The sequence below is a fragment of the Mastigoproctus giganteus genome, chromosome 11 (genome assembly GCF_048544385.1).
Source record: "Mastigoproctus giganteus isolate SK-2022 chromosome 11, ASM4854438v1, whole genome shotgun sequence".
Classification (NCBI taxonomy): domain Eukaryota; kingdom Metazoa; phylum Arthropoda; class Arachnida; order Uropygi; family Thelyphonidae; genus Mastigoproctus; species Mastigoproctus giganteus.
Window position 1 is genome coordinate 121,761,468 of NC_143585.1, and position 17,521 is coordinate 121,778,988.

The window sequence follows — 17,521 nt, forward strand, 5'->3', positions numbered from 1 at the left end:
TGTTCATGATCTGAGTTTTATATTGTGCAGGCTGAAAAACCAAAAATAACTTGGGGGGGGGGAAATCCTACTCCTTCCACCTGAGATTGGCTAACTACAGTCTCAATTGGAGACGACTTTAGAAATTCCTCCAGACGTTAACAGAAATCGAACTTAGATTCCCCCTTCCCAAACGAGTAACAAATGACAAAATTACACTCTCACAGAGGACATATAGGAAGGCAAACAGGAGGGGGAAATTATACTCTTGGTTCTGAAGCACATAGAATCTAAGACAGTATACCCAGTTCATGTGGGTGGCCATTGCAATTTTGAATCAGTCTGTTGTGACATTAAAATGAGAATGGTAAAAAGGAATGAGTTCAGGACCTGCTAAAGGCCAAATGACTAACAAGTGCAGTGAACAACTACAGATAAAAATAGGTTGGGCTGGTAAATCAAAATGTCTTATAATGGGGTATTTTAAGTTTTCAGATATTGACCAGAACTTGTTGGTTGGTCACTCAAAGTAGCAAAAATTTTGCAGCAGCCTCTTTAACAAAACTTTTGTTAAAGAGGCAACAAAAGAAAGCAGTATCCTTGATCCAACTATCAGCAGTATCCTTGATCCAACTATCAGCAGTAACTCTTCATGCATTCAGATCAATCAGATAAAATAAAGAAACTGCTAGGTGCAGTGATCATAACATACTGATATGGGATCTACTTAAACTATTGTCAAGGGTAAAGACAAGTGATTTTTGCTTTCATCAAGGAAAGTACAATGGTCTTAGTTTTTAAATTCCTTGTTTTGGGACCAACAGAAAATTCTAAGTGGGAGGCATTCGGGGAAGGGGGGAATCATAGAAGCTTTTAAGCTCTTTATACCAACTAAAAGATATTGTTCAAGGTTTAGACCTAAATGGAACACAGACGAACTGATGAAACTGGTGACAGAGAAGAAAATATATGAGATGATGAAAATTAGCACGAGACATAGAAACGTACAGTAAGAACAAACTATTCTGCGATCAAGTGACTAAAGGGGTTAGGCAAGCTAAACAGATTATGAGAAGACTTTACCTAAGAATGTGAAGAAAAGTAGAAAAGAATTTGTTGCTTGTGTTAACTGGAAGGAAAGGAAAAACCACATTGGCCAATTAAATATGAGTGGTATAATTATTGATAAACCTGTTTTGAATGCTAATAAACAATGAATATTTTGCCTCTACATTCCAGGCTAGAATAAGCTTTTAGAGATAGAAACACCAAAAGTATACCACAATATAACTCAGAACTAAATGATTTTGTAATATCTGAGAATAAAATGGAAGAACTTTCTTCTTCATTGGGGGTCACCCCCAAGTGCTTTAATTACTTTGAGGGAGGTCCCCACAGACTGGAGATGTAAAAATGTCTCTCCTATTGAAAGAGGGGGATCAAAGGGCAAGGTGAGTAAATACAGACCTGTAAGCTTGGCTTCCATTCCAAGAAAATAATGAAGTCATTTGTTAAAGTAATGCTGCAGGATCATCTTTACAGGAATGAAGTTATATGGAAATCACAGCATGGATTTGCTAATGGAAGATCTCACCTGCCTAATCTTATTAGCTATTATGATGCAATAACAAAGGAACTAGATGCAAAATATACTTAATTATTCCACATGAATTAGTGCTGAACAAATTGGAACAGCATAGTATTAGAGACAAGTTACTACTATGGATAAAATGATAGCTGAGTGGCAGAAGCAAGTGAGTGGTTATTAATGGTCACTTTTCTTCTTGGACTAATATTATTAGTAGTTTCTCAGAGTTCCATGCTGGGCCCCTTACTGTTTTCAATGTTTATTAATAATACTGATTAAGCATTATCAAGCTTAATGTCTAAGTTTGCAGTGGATACAAATTTTGGCAAGGTGGTTAATGATAGGAATCAAGAATAGAAAAAATTAGACAGATGGGCTGAGAAGTGGCAATTCAGATTTGCCTACTACTTACTAGGACCCAGAGTAACACACCAACTGGGTCTTATCACACTCATGGTGGTACAGAATAAAAAAAAATTTATAATTGCATAATTCAACATGAACTTCTCTGAGTGTAGACAAGTGCTAGGAGAGCTCATGGGGTTTTGTCAATGATATACAGGAACTTCATCAACAGGGGCACAGCAGTCATTATACCATTGTATAAGGCAATGCCCAGGATGTGTCTTGAGTACTGCCTACAGGTATGGAATTCTCATTTTATGAAGGATATGGATCTCTTGGAATGGGTCAGAAAAGAGCACATAAGGGCACTCTTACTAAGAAAGACATGAGTTCTGTAAATTGCATCAGGAAACTAGACACCTGCAAAGAGACCTGTTTAGCATGTTTATTCACCTATTCTGGTGATGATTTGAATAGACAGTTAAAAAATGCTAATGGCACCTCTACACCTCAGCCAACATACAAAAAGTGACAAATTTAAATTGAAAGAGGATGATTGCAGGACTGCTTTCAGCAACTGTTTGTTGGAACAAACTTCCCCCTCAGGTGTGGAGGTCACTGGTTTGAATAAATTTAAGGAAAGATAAAGAGGATATTTAGATGATGTTTTTTTTTTTTTTTTTTTTTCCTGTTTAATGCTATATATATAAGCTTGCATCCTTGTATTGTTTTCCACTTCTAATGCTAATCAACATATGTTGAGAGTTCAAGTAGTTAATGAAAATTACTTCAAAACATATCTATTTCTTAAATTTATAACACATAGTTCTGACAATGGGATTTAATTTTCATATGGCTATTCTGTTTTCTTTCTCTCCTCTAAAATTGCATTCTTTCTAAAACAGTATGGTCATTTTTGAGATAATGTCACTCCATTCTCTGCCTAGCTCTACAAGATAGTTAAAAAGTGTTCTGTGATACATATTCCTTTTATTACTTCTTAAAATTTTTAGCACTGTACTTTTCCAACAGTGATGTTTGTCCCTTCAGTGGTGGACCCGTAGTTGTAAAAAAAAATGGTGGTGCTACACCTAACAAGTGTAAAGGTTTATGGTTTTTTTTTTTTTTTTTTAAGTACTGCTTGGAGTATACTGATATTTCTTATCTTAATGGACTGCATTATTTGCTGTATGTAATTTTTTTTTTTTAAATAAAAATTAAATATTTATTTTAAAAAAAGAAGGAAAAAAACTAAATTATTAATTCTACTGAAAATTGACTAAATTATATATTCTACTGAAAATATATTTTAGGCATATAATATAAATATGTTATATAATTATCTTTATATTATATAATACAAAGATATAATAAAAACTATTTGCCTCTTCAATTTTCCAGTTTTAAAAACTATTACGCCCACAAAATTTAAAATGTGCATGTGGATTTTAAATTTTTCTGTTTTAGCAGCGTATTTGCACTGCTCAGAAAATTTCATGTCAGACTGTAAAGTTACCCCTAAATCTTTTTCATGCTGCACTATTTAAGAGTTCAGTACTACCTGGGATTATTGCTACCCCAATGCAGCTCCTTGCATTTATCCCTGTTAAACATTGACTGCCATTTTATAGTCCATCTGCTTAGTTTATCTAGATCTCTTGAAGTAATATACCTTGATTATTATCGTTAACCACTGTATTCACTTCTGCAAGTTATATATCAAACTTGAAATACGTATATCAATATCATTAACAAATATTAAAAACAGTAAGGGCCCCAGCACTGACCTCTGTGGAATTCCACTTATCACATTAGTCCACGAAAAGCAGTGGCCATTTATAACCACTCTTTGTTTCTAACCATTCCATTATCAATAGCAGTAACTTTCCTCCCCTGATGCCACATTACTCCAATTTATACAACGAAAAATGTTGTGGTACAATATCAAAGACTTTACTGAAATCTAATTGATGATGTCAAAATTATTCTTTCATCCAGTTTCTTTGTGACAACCTCATAGTCACAACTCAGATTTGTGAGGCATGATCTCCCTTTCACAAATTCTTTCTGTAATTACCTTATGACTCCATTCCTATCAAGATGATCTTTTCATTATTCCTTAACTAATGATTCTATTCTATTATTTTTCCTGGCAGAGAGCTTAAACTGACAGGTCTGTAGTTATCTGCTTCAGATAACTACAGACCTGTGTGGTGGTTCCCTTTGACCACCCTGTGTAAATAGGTGATACATTTGCACATCTGCAATTTACATGTACTTTTCCTGAATCTAAGGATGCTCTCATTATTATTATTATTATTATTATTATTTTATTAGCCATATGGTACAAGGAAGCCTGAGGCTTATGTTGCACCAGCCAAAAAAAAAAATTCCCAAGTTACCCCCTGAGAGAGAGAGAGAAGTAGAAAAGAATCACCAAGAAAGAGAAGAATGATGATATCCAGCTCAGGACCCTGGGTTTGCCAAGCCCATACTCACCAGATGTGAGCCCCCGGGGTTGTCGCCAAAGATCTACCTATTTCTTTCTTTTAATATAATTGGATAGGTTCCATGGGTGTTTTGTTCAATTTTAGCTGCACCAGTTTTTCTAGACTTGCCTACTTTCTGTTATTATAATATCATTTAACAACAAAGCAGTGTTATACTTCTGCCAGACCCATTTCTAAAATCTTCATGTGTGGATGTCATATTAAATGTATATATGTAGATGCAAAATATTTATCGTTTATCAGCAGTCTGTACTGCATCATTAATAGTCATACTGTTCATATCCAGTTAGATAAACTTTTGCTAACTCAATATCTAAAAACTTCAAGTGTAAATGTGGATGCAAAATATTTATTCAGTTTATTAGCAATCTCTACTGGAACATCAGTAATCATACCATTCATATCCAGTAGACCAATGTAATTCACCCCTTTTTTCCAGTGTTAACTCATGCAAAGAATTCCTTTCTGCTTTTCTTTGCATTGTTAGGCAAGGATTTTTCATAATCTGTTTAGCTTCAGTAACTTGACTGTACACTAGTTTTTACTTAATGTAGGACTCTGTATCCCCCCTGACAAATTATAATCATCCCATAAATTTTTTTTCTCAGCCACTAAGCTCATCAGTTCATCTGACATCCAATTTGGTCTAAATCTTGTACAATAATTTTAATCAGTATAAAATATTAGTGGCCTTTATCATTACCTTTCTAATCACTTCCCATTACCAGAATTATCTTTAAATAGAAAGGGTGCAAGAATATTTGCTGATGCAATCGAGGCAATGTTAGGTGGGTTGGAAAACTGCTAGCTTGGGAGGGGATTCACAGACTAGTATATTAACAGTAGCTGCAGGCAGAGGTGGAAGTGATTCTTGCACTGTTTCTATTAGAATGAGCAGCAGCCTGGAAAGCAAGTTGCTAGGAATTTCAAGAACTGCAAGGAACCATTATGAAACAAGTAAATAGATGGGCTGCGTTAGGGAAACTAAGAGTAAGAACAGGTGCATGTATACTTACATGTACATCAGTGCCAGGAGTATAGTAAATAAATTTGATGAATTTGAGTTGCTGGTCAAGACATCGAAGGCAGATTTTGTTGGGATATCAGAGACATGGTGTCACACAGATATAAGCAGGGCAGGAAGGAAGAGTTAGGCTTTTAGTTAAGAAACACATAAAATCTAAGGAAGTGCATCCAGTTGACATGGGTGGACAGTGCAATGTTGAGTCAGTTCGATGAGACATAAACACTGGGAAAAGGAAAATGAGAGTAGGAGTGTGTTACAGGCCTAATGGCTCTGATGAATACAACGAATAATTGTGCAGAGAAATAGAGTGGACCAGTAAATCAGAATGTCTTATAATGGGGGATTTTAACTTTCCAGATATTCACTACAACTTGTAGATTGGTCACTTGCACACTAGCAAGACTTGTGGATTTACTGGATGACAGTTTTCTACAGTATCATGTTCGAAAGGCAACCAGAGGGAGTAACACTCTTGATCTAATTATCAGCAGTGATTATTCATGAGTTAAGAATCTGCAAATAAAGGAACCGCTAGGTGGCAGTGATCAGAGTGTACTGATGTGGAATTTACTTAAAGATGTAACTACCATCAAGGGTAAAGAGAAGGGTTTTTGCTTTCATAAAGGTGGCTACAGTGGTCTCAGACAATTTTTAAATGTTATACAGTGGCCAACTGATGATGTTATCAACAGCAAATTCTAAATGGGAAGCATTAAGGAATTAATCTTGGAACTGGATACTATGCTTTTCATAGCAACTAAGAAATACTGTTCAAGGTTTATACCCAAATGAATGTCAGATGAACTAATGAGACTTGTGGCAGAGAAGAAAAATGCATGAGATGCATATAAATTATCAGGCAACACAGAAGCCTATGGCAGATATAATCTAGTCTGTAATCAAGTCACAAAGGAGGTTATGCAAGCGAAGGCAGATTACGAGAAATCTGTGGCAAAGGATGCAAAGAAAAACAGTCAAGACTTCTTTACTTATATAAACTCTAAAAGGAAGAGGATGAATCAGATTGGTTCACTTGATATCGATGGTGCGACAGTTGATGAAACTGCTCAGAGAGCAGACAAACTGAATGAGTATTTTGCATCTACACACACACACACACACACACACACACACACACACACACACACACACACACACACACACACACACACACACACACACACACACACACACACACACAGGGAAGTGTAGGGGAAGTAGAGGTTCTGTAGGAAAGTAGAGGACAGAAGCATTTTATACTCTAACAGGGAGCTAAACAATTTTGTAATAACTGAACTGTATAACTGGATAGATCCCATCCACCCCAGGTGCATGGGATCTATCCAGTTATATTAAAGGAGGCTGCAAAGGAACTAAGCAAACCCTTAGCCATAATAATGAGATCATCCTTGGACTCAGTGGAGGTGCTCATGGACTAGATATGTGCAAATGTATCTCCAATTCACAAAGGGGAGTCAAAGGGTGGCACGAGTAATTACAGACCTATTGGTTTAACTTCTGTTCCGGGGAAAATAATGGAGTCACTGGTTAAAGAAGCATTGCAGGATCATCTAGACAGGACTGCAGTAATAATTTAGACACAGCATGGGTTTGTTAAGGCAAAGTCTTGTCTGACCAATATGATTGGATACTATGATGTGGTCACAAAGAACTGGATGCAAAAAATAAATTTGAAATCATACTCTTGGTTTCAGGAAAGTTTTTGATACTGTTGCACACTGAAGACTACTGTACAAATTGGAGCAGTATGGCATTAATGGTAATTTGCTACAATAGATAAAAGGCTGGTTGAGTGGGAGAAGACAGAGTGGTAATCAATGGACACTGCTCCTTGTGGACTAATGTTATTAGTGGATCCTTACCCTGGGTTCAGTGTTCGGCCCATCGTTGTTTTGTATATTTATCAATGAAATTGATGAAGGTATATCAGACAATGTCAAAGTTTGCAGATGATACAAAGGCTGGCAGAGTTGGTAATGGCAGTATGCCACTGCAACAGGATCTAGAAAAGTTGAGCAGATGGGCTGAGAAGTGGAAACTGAAGTTTAACATTGACAAATGCAAAGTACCGCACATGGGTAGCAATAACCCCAGAGAAATGTACCAACTGTGTGGTACTACAGTCAGTGTAGTGGAGAATGAAAAAGACTTGGGGGTAATTGTGCAGTCAGATATGAAGTTTTCTGAGTGGTGAAGACAGGCTACCAGAGCAGTTGATGAGGTCTTGTCAATGATAAACAAGAATTTTGCTAGCAGGGATAAGAAGGTGATTTTCCCTTTGTATAAAGCAGTGGTCAGGCCACACCTTGAGTACTGTGTACAGGTCTGGAAGCCTCATTTTAGGAAAGATGTAGAGTTGCTAGACCAAGTTCAGAGAAGGGGAACAAAGGGTGCTCTTACCAAGAAAGGCTTAAGGTCTGAGTTCATTACAATCCCCTTTGCAAAAACGATATCCATTCCCTTTACCTATGATGCTGAGCCATATCAGAAGTTTTACCAAACTCCAGATATATAATGTTAAAGCAGCTTATGGCATCCAGCTGTTTTATGACTTCCTCATAGTAATTAACCAGGCTTGTCAGGCAAAATGTCTCTTTCACAAACCTATGCTTTGATCACTTTAGGATTACATTTTTATTAATCTGGTCTTGTATTGTTTCCTTAACCAGACTCCATGTTCTTGCCAACTGCATAAGTCAAACTCACCAGCCTTCTAGTCTCCCATCATCTTTTTAATCCATCCCTTATAGACTGGGAAGACGTTATATATATATTTTAACTATTATGTAGAAAAGAAACAAAATGGGAGTGATTATAGAGACTTTGGTTAGGAAAATAATTTACTTTGAGTTAACAAAATTTTGAGTTATAGACATTTGGGTAAAAGTTTTACTGTAATTGGGGAAACTGGCATTTAGTCCTGTCCTACCTGAAGAACTTTATCAAAACTTCTGAGGAGGTTTCGAATTGCAACTGCATGTTCACCTTTTATAATCTGAAGAACTTGATCAACAGTTTGATTTTTAATTCCTTCTGCTTCATCCCATAACCTTTCTCCTGATTTCTGAATAATCCTTTCCAACTGCATATTCTTTAAAGATTCATTTTGAGAACCACTGTCTTCAGCACCTTAACCACGATACAAAAAGGTTTCTTATTTATATTTCTAAAAATATTTTTCTCTAAGCATGTGAGAAAAGAAAAAATAATCAGTTTAATGTATTAAATTATTTGTTCTTTTATAACAAACCAGTCATCAATCAAAACTGATTGTTGATTGGTTTGTTACAAATTGGATAAGCTGCTTATATTAAACCAGAAAATATATAAAGAGAATTGTGCATGCACAGCAATATGAAATTAATTATTACTTGCAAGCTATAATAATTTCATATTTTTAAACATTATTTTCACACATGAAAGTTTACTGAATGAAACAAAAGTCCCAGTAATTGATGTTACTGCTTCATCAAGCAAAAACTTCTTTTGAAAGTTTTTGCAAAATTATGCAGGAAGAGGGTGTTTTTTTGTAATTGCTAGAAAAAAACTTTTGGGCATTTTTGAATTGTCCATGTTATTGACCAATATTTCAGCTTTTCTTAAAAGATTGTAATACTTATATGGATTTTTTTTTATCACTTGTTATTTTTCAAAAAATCAGAAAAAGTATTAATTCTTATGAAAATTAAAAAAACCATATTAGTAAAAAATATAGTCAAATCTATTATTTTGAACCATTTTACATTTGAAAAGATTGTTTTTAACATTTGCTTGTTTTTGCACATATTTCTGCTGATTATATGTACAAATGCTTCTAAAATTTTTTTTTTAAAATACACGTACATATAATTCTGTACTTCAATTTTCATATTTTTTTCAAAATTTTATTTCAAATTTGGCTTGCTTTACGATACATGACATATGATACCTATTTACTTTTCTTCCTGTAGTGCAACGTCTATCTTGAATGAATATTGTATTGCATTTTCTGCATCTTTATTATGTGAAAACAATAACATCTTTCAAAAGCAACTCCTGTGTGACTGTAGATGTTTTCTTAACTTGTGGGAGTGGATAGGCCATTAATCTTGAATATTAAACAAACATAGGCTTCAAATTTTCATAGCAAAGTCAGTTCACATGGTACTATTCATGCAAATTGAAAAAGTTACACAAACTGTGTGCAGTACCTGATAGGTGCTTGCATTTAATTACTCAGTGAAAACCCTAAGAAAGAATTCAAGAAATGTTGCAGTAAAAGTTTGATTATATTTAGGAAGTTAGAAATAATTTCAGATTTTTAATAATTAATTAAAGGGTAACAAGAGAGTATTATATTTTAAAAGGCTCCTGTCAGATGCCATGCCAGAGCTGCTGGATTAAACTGTTGAATGATGTGTCAAATATGCCTGATAATATCAATCCAGCTTTTTATAGTACTATCCTAGTTCTGATACATCAAACCAAAACTGGAAGAAATAATGAGAAAAAGAAGTTTATAACTGTGATCTGCTTTAGATGCTATCAACCAGAGCATATTTCGTTGTGGAATTGCTATATTGTGAATATCCAACTGAATAGTTTCAAACAATCTGAGAAACTCAGCTTCCCACTAGCAATAAACTTGATTGGAACTTGTGGCTTGGTCACTCATGCAGCAGCAAGTTTTCTGTATTTACTGGATTACTGTTTTCTACACCACACATTAATGAAGTAAAAAGAGAAAGCAATATTCTTAATCTGATTATTAGCAGTGAATCTTCATACATTAGGAATGTTCGGATAAAGGAACCACTAGGTGGCAGTGATCAGAGAGTATTGATATCAGAGTGTATCAATATTGATATACTAATGACAGTACGCTGCTGTAACAGGATCTAGTAAAGTTGAGAAGATGGGCTGAGAGGTGGCAAATGAAGTTTAACATTGACAAATGTAAAGTACTACATATGGGAAGCAGTAACCCCAGAGTAACGTATCAACTCTGGGGTATCACACTGACAGTGATAGAGAATGAAAAGGACCTGAGGGTAATTGTGCAGGCAGATATGAAGTTTTCTGAGCAGTGCAGACGGTCTGCAAAAGTAGCTCATGGTGTCTTGTCAATGATATACAGGAATTTTTCTAGCAGGGATAAGGAGGTGATTATCCCCTTGTATAAGGCAATGGTCAGGCCACACCTTGAGTACTGTATAAAGATCTGGGGGCCTCATTTTAAGAAGTATGTAGAGCTGTTCCAGTCAATATCTCGGAAGTTAAAATCCCCCATTATAAGACACTCTGATTTACTGGCCTACTCTATTTCTCTGTATAATTGTTCATTGTACTCATCAGAGTCCTTAGGCCTATAACAAACTCCTGCCATTATTTTTGCTTTCCCCGTGCTTATATCACACCAAACTGACAACATTGCACTGTCCATCTATGTCAACTGGATGCACCTCCTTAGATTTTAAGTGTTTCTTAACTAACAGCATAACCCCTCCTCCCTTCCTATCCATTCTGTACACATTGTACTCCCCAAATTCCAATTCTGCATCCCTTATATCTGAGTGGCACCATGTTTCTGATATTAACAATATCTGCCTTTAATGTCTTGACCAGCACTTCAAATTCATCGAATTAATTTACTATACTCCTAGCATTGGTGTACATGCAAGTATACATGCACCTGTTCTTATTCTTAGTTACCCTAACTATGTATTTACTTGTTGAATGATGACTCCCAGAAGTTCTTGAAATCCTCAGCAACTTGCTTTCCAGGCTGCTGCTCATTCCAATAGAAGCAGTGCAACAATCATTTCCACCTCTGCTTGCTGCTACTGTTAATCTATTAGTCTGTGAATCCCACCCCCAAGCTAACAGTTTTCTAACCCACCTAACATTGCTTCTTAAGTGTATCCAAACCCTGTAGAAGCAATCTCTCCTGTTAACAAGCACAGACCAGGCTGAGAAAAATTCTACCCCATGAGCCCTGCACCATCTCTCCAGGGCCAAATTGATTGACAAGGCTCTCATCATATACTCCCTCTTATCGTGTCTGGGCAGAATTGCAAACACTTTCAAATTTAACTCTAACTTGCGACTTTTTTTCAACATTGCTTAGTAAATCCGCAGATCATTGTACACTTAATGTCTTTAGTGCCAACGTGTACAACGATATCACCCTTGTCCCTTAAAAGATGATATCTGCTGTACAACATCATCAACTTTTGCCCCTGGTAGACATACCTTGGTCCACCTATCCTTTTTGCACAATATATTTCCTGTTTCCCTGACAATTGAGTCACCAACAATAACTAGCTCCAGTGGGACCAGAGCAGTCTGCCCTGAAGGTTGCCACTGTGTTGCCTGGTGCATAAGAGTGGGAGCGCCTCCGTAGCCAGGTGGGAAGGAGCAGCAGTGCGTAGCACACTCTTCTTGATTAGACCGGGGTTCGAGCCCGTCACCACCAAATACGGAGGATACGGAAAGGTCAGGGAATGACCACCGCATATTCTGGAGCAATATGGCCTTAGTTGCTAATGCTCTTAAAAACCAAATAACAAACAACAAACAGCATAAGAGTGAGTTCTGGCATTGAGTTGGGCAGCTGAGAACTTGATGCCCCCACCCCCATTTTAATTCCTTCAAGGGCATCCACCTGACTCTTCAAACTCTCATAGATGCCCATCAAAACACTGAGTTGGAACCTAATTTCTTCACATTCTCTGCACCTAACACACACAAAGACATCCTCCATGGCTAGATCATGTACTGTTTGAGAGAGAGATCCGCAAACATGCATTATGCACATTTTTTTAGACTGTGATGCATTGGAGAATCATCCCCTTCGGTTCTCCTACAAATCACAGCACTTTCACTACTTTGTGCAAGTTGCTTTGCTGCTCTTGTCTGGGGCATAATTTACATTTAAATACAATTTAATTAACAATAAAAATTAAAAGGATTTATAAATTTAACTGATTAATTGCCAATACTATACTAAGCTAGCAGATTCCTACTACAGTGCTATGTCATCAAGTTTATGTTACATGTATTATACTATACACAGTGAGCTATAGTGGGCTCTCGAGAGCCCATTGTTATTTATTTATTTTATTTTTTTTGAAAATTCGTGGGCCCATTGTTGAAACAATCATTTATTTTACAAATGAAATCCTGAATGCAATTATTGAGTATCCAGAGCCGAAACTACGGTGGGGCGAGCAGGGCCCCATCCCCAGCATTTTAATGGTGCAATCAATCAGTTATGTATTTTAAAATTGCTTCATTTTTGATTTTAATTACAGTCTGACCTCTGTTTAACCAACTTCTTTATAGCAAATTTTTTTGAATTCCTCTTGGTAATTACATTTAAAATTGTTTCTGTTGAATGAAGAAAATTTCCATGTAACGAACGGATTAGGAGAGACAATTTTGTATGCATTGTTCTTTAGGTAATTAGAAAGTGCGAATTAAGGGTGAAAGGGATTACCGTTTCACAATGTTAGTGGTGTCCGTAAAATCTATGCAGTCACATACCGAGAAGTTGTGCTAGTCAATATGCTTTCCATAGCCAGTCAGAGGATTAAGAAGATTCTCGACACTGATTATAGCCTGTGGTCAACCTGTGTTGTGGTTTCCTCTCTACTCCGACAAACGGGCATATGTTTTTCGGAGAAGTGAGTGATCCACACCTTCCAATAAATTTCTCCATCTATGTTTACATGGTCACAGTAGCCGAATATCTGAGTGATTCCAACATTTTGCACAGTATTCAAAGAACTAGTGAAAGTAGCAACGTAGGGGGGATTGAGGCAACTAAAATATTATATAAACTTTACGAAGATGAAATGTTGGCAGATTTTGAAACTTCGTTGTGGCTTTCACTTTGTAGAAAATGTTCTAAACTTTAATGGCATACAGGCAATAATTAAAAAAAACAAACTGTATGCATATCACCAATCTCCAAAAAAACCAGCACGAATTAAGGATGATTGCTAAAGAACTTGATGTGGAAACTATAAAGATCGGTCATGTGTTTGGGCCACAATGTAGCTTGCAGACGGTAATTGCCGGTTGGAGGAATTATCCCGCTTTGTGCAAACATTTTAAATCAGAAGTTAAATATTCTGGAATTTCGTAACCATTTAGCACTAATGATCGACATCCTGCAAGGAGCTCTCTTACCTTTCAGAAGCTTTACAGATTCACTATGGTAAAAGCAGATAAATTAATTATGCGAACTATCAATGCTATTGCTAATTTGAAAAATTCTGAAGGAAATTATGAAGCTAAAATTGAGAACATGTTGAATTGGAAAGAATTTGAAGGAATCAAATTCGAAAGTAAGAACACATTTAAAAAATTACCTTGTGACAAGTTATTAAATGCATTGTTTTATCTTTAAAGGATAAGTTATTGATGCAACAGAGACTGATTTTAAATTAAATAAATTCAAGAAAATAATGATACCATTGAAAGAAATTTTAAACATATGCTACCGGAAATCGTCGAATATGAAAGAACTTTCATCTCTGTGGCCCGACGGTGAAAACCAAATAAAAAATGTTTACTGATAAAATGTGAAATAAAAATTAATGATTTTAGAGATTTTGTTAAAGACAGTTTATCTTTAAAATCGAGTGAAATTCCCCCTTTTCAATTAAGAAAGCCAGAAACATCTTTGAAACCATTGCGATTAGCACTGCTGAAGCTGAGCAAGCTTGCAGCGTAATGAATAATATTGAGTGAATGAATGAATCAATGTTGACAATTAAACACATTACAGATTATGATGACCATATATCTAAATGGAAAACTATTGCTTCAGGCTTGATCCAGATCATTACTTCAAATAATTCCTCTGTAATCATTGCTTAACTATTGAGCAAAGCAGAAGATCGACAACAAATATTAATAAAGAAGTAAATTGTATATGGCAATTTTTAGAATAAAATTTTCTTGAATATTTGTGTATTAATTTTTTTTCATGTAATCTGTGATTTTTGTGTACTTTTTCTAAAAAGTTTGTTTTTTTATGTAATATTTGTTTTTATGTTATGGAATGTTTTGTGATAGTTTTTATGTTATTTGTGATATGGGAAATATTCCATGTTATTTTTTTATTTGCAATATTAAAATTTTATCATGAAAAAAATGTATCCATTATATTTCCCTAATTGTTAAAAAAAAGACGAATAAAAAAGTTGCGCGTGTGCCGAGCATGCGCAACTTTCTTACGAAGATGAAACATCCTTTCCGTTTCTTTTAGGTATTTTGATTTGTATATATTCATTACGAATAAAAGAGCTTTTTTATTTTAAATATTTTATTGATCATTCATAAATTTACATAATTTCTGGAAGACAAGATAGAATGGATTTATGATAACTAAAGTAAGGGATGTATACTTGTGATTGCAATGTATTTAAATATCTCTGGAAAAGAGCGTCGATTGAAGTACTGATCTTTGTAGTTGAAGCGACATACGCAGCTGTTAGAGGCACCTAACAATGGAATGTAATTAAAATGCGAGACGAGAAAAGTAAATTGTTGACAAATATTTGTATTGTTGGAATCATACTTACTGCAGGAAGTATGATTGTGATGTCATACTATTCAAGAATTCTAAAAAGTTAGAACTCCAGACATTATTGTATCCAGTTATCATCGTAAGGGGAGGGATGACGACCAGGTTTTTAAGCTTTTTTTTTAGATAGACCTAGGAACATTTTACACATTCACTAAAAGCATGGATAAGCCCCATCTGTCCACCCCCGACTTGAGATATCATACCGGTCACGAAAAATATGTCATGTGCTCTAATCACACTACTAGTAGTGTGAGTATGGGAAGCACCTGTGGTGGAATCTGCGGATGATGTCACTTCTGTGACCGATCAAATTTACTGGGTGGAAAGTCGGAAAAACTGCAAGCCCATTGTTAAAATATTCACAAACATAACTGGCTATACAGTTATGTTTGTAAAGTTTTCAATTAGCTTTAGCTTTGTTAGAAATAAAATTTCTTAGCTAAAAAAATATATATATGCCAACCTATGTCCATTAATACTGGATGAAAGACATATACAGGGTGTCTCAAAAATATTGGTACAAACGTTTAGGGGAGGTAGGTAACATCTAAAGGAATGTGAATCGCATAGGAACCCATAACCCCACCAAATACGGAGCATGCGGAAAGGTCAGGGAATGACCACCGCATATCCTGGAGCAATAGGGCCTTAGTTGCTAATGCTCCTAAAAACCAAAAAAAAAAAAAAAAAAAAGAACCCATTACCGGAAACGTCACGGGAAAGTAGTAGCAGAGGCACAAGAAGCAGAAATGACACAAGACAGTAATTAGTGACAAACATTTATTTGACATAATATTAACAATGGAGTACGAGATGGATGCATTTCACGATGTTACAACAGATGCTTGAAGGTTCCACCATGAGACGCAATGCATGCGTGACACCGACGCAGCATGGATTGGCGGACATGGTTGAACACATCTGGAGTTTCTTTGACAGTAGCAGCAGTGCAGACAAGTCCCGCCACAAGATCCATTTCCGTCTCCACAGGTGATTCATACACGATAGATTTGAGGGCCCCCCACAGAAAGAAATCAAGGCTCGATAAATCAGGTGAGTATGTGGGCCCGGCAACGGGTCCACCACGGCCAATCCATCGACGCCCAAAACCAGTGTTCAAACGGTCACGAACACACCTTCCATAATGGGCAGGCGCCCCGTCATGTTGAAAGCAAATGTTGCGTCTCATATTTGCTCGAACATCGTCAAGTAACCCTGGTAGAACTTGTTCAAGAAAGATCTGATATTTAGCGGAGTTCGTGTGGGATGGTAACAGGTATGATCCAACTAAGCAGTCACCGACCATACCTGCACACACATTTATTGCGAAGCGATGTTGTGCCGCATGGGGGCACACACTGTGTGGGTTGTCGTAAGCCCAAACATGAGCATTGTGCTGATTGAATAAGCCTTCCTGACTGAAATAAGCCTCATCCATGAACAAAACATAGGCTAGAAAATTCAAGTCTTGAACACTTTCTTGGAGAAACCACTGCAGAAAAGCCACACATGCAGGATGATCTTGGGGAGCAGTAACTGAACCCTTTGGAGATGAAAGAGGTGTAAGGAATCATCTGCCAGACATGCTGTACACTGCAACGAGACACTCCTAAGGCAGAGGCAATGGCACGTGTGCTGGTAGTAGGATTATTCTGGACGGCATTCAGCACACTTTCTACCATGGTGGGAGTTCGCGTTGGACGTGGTCTGCCCGCACTACTCCTGTTACCTCTAAATGACCCATAATCGCACAAATTTTGATGGACATGCGCAAACAAACAGTGGTCCGGTACATGGCTGTCTGGGAAGAGTTCTCCATAAATTCGTTGAGCGGCTCGTCCATTGCCCTCTGCTAATCCATACACTAGGTGCATGTCTACCAGCTCACAGTTCGTATATCAATGCATGCTCTTCGTGCGGCGACTACTGCTTGAATGAGTAAACCAGAAATTTTTCCTCTCGCGAATTGATGAACAGCGCCATCTACCGACTTACGGTGACGTTTCTGGTTATGGGTTCCTATGCAATTCACACTCCTTTAGATGTTACCTACCCTCCCCTAAACACAGGCGCCTCCGTAGCCAGGTGGGAAGGAGCAGCAGTGCGTAGCACACGCTTCTTGATTAGACCGGGGTTCGAGCCCGTCACCACCAAATACGGAGGATGCGGAAAGGTCAGGGAATGACCACCGCACCGGAGCAATATGGCCTTAGTTGCTAATGCTCCTAAAAAAAAAAAAAAAAAAAGAAATCCCCTAAACATTTGTAACAATATTTTTGAGACACCCTGTTTATGGACAAAGGTTTAGCTTTCTTTGGAATAGGAATAACACATAAGTACATCAGAACAAAATTGTTATAAATTATTTTGTTAAATATTGTTAAATAAAGCAGTAAGAACATTTGACTTGCACAAATACATCAAAGCAACCTTCACAAGATTGTTTGAACACACAAAAAGGGTGAAGTTAAACT

General features: G+C 36.6%; 1 protein-coding gene across 1 annotated transcript in view; it reads right to left on the reverse strand.

The window, feature by feature from the left end:
• Window positions 1-17,521, reverse strand: part of LOC150078402 (uncharacterized protein C6orf163 homolog) — a 48,687-nt gene that overhangs the window by 13,790 nt on the left and 17,376 nt on the right. Inside the window, exon 2 of the mRNA XM_090384553.1 lies at window positions 8,400-8,599. Within this exon, the coding sequence (XP_090240679.1) occupies window positions 8,400-8,599 (200 nt within the window). The remainder of the gene's footprint in view (window positions 1-8,399; window positions 8,600-17,521) is intronic.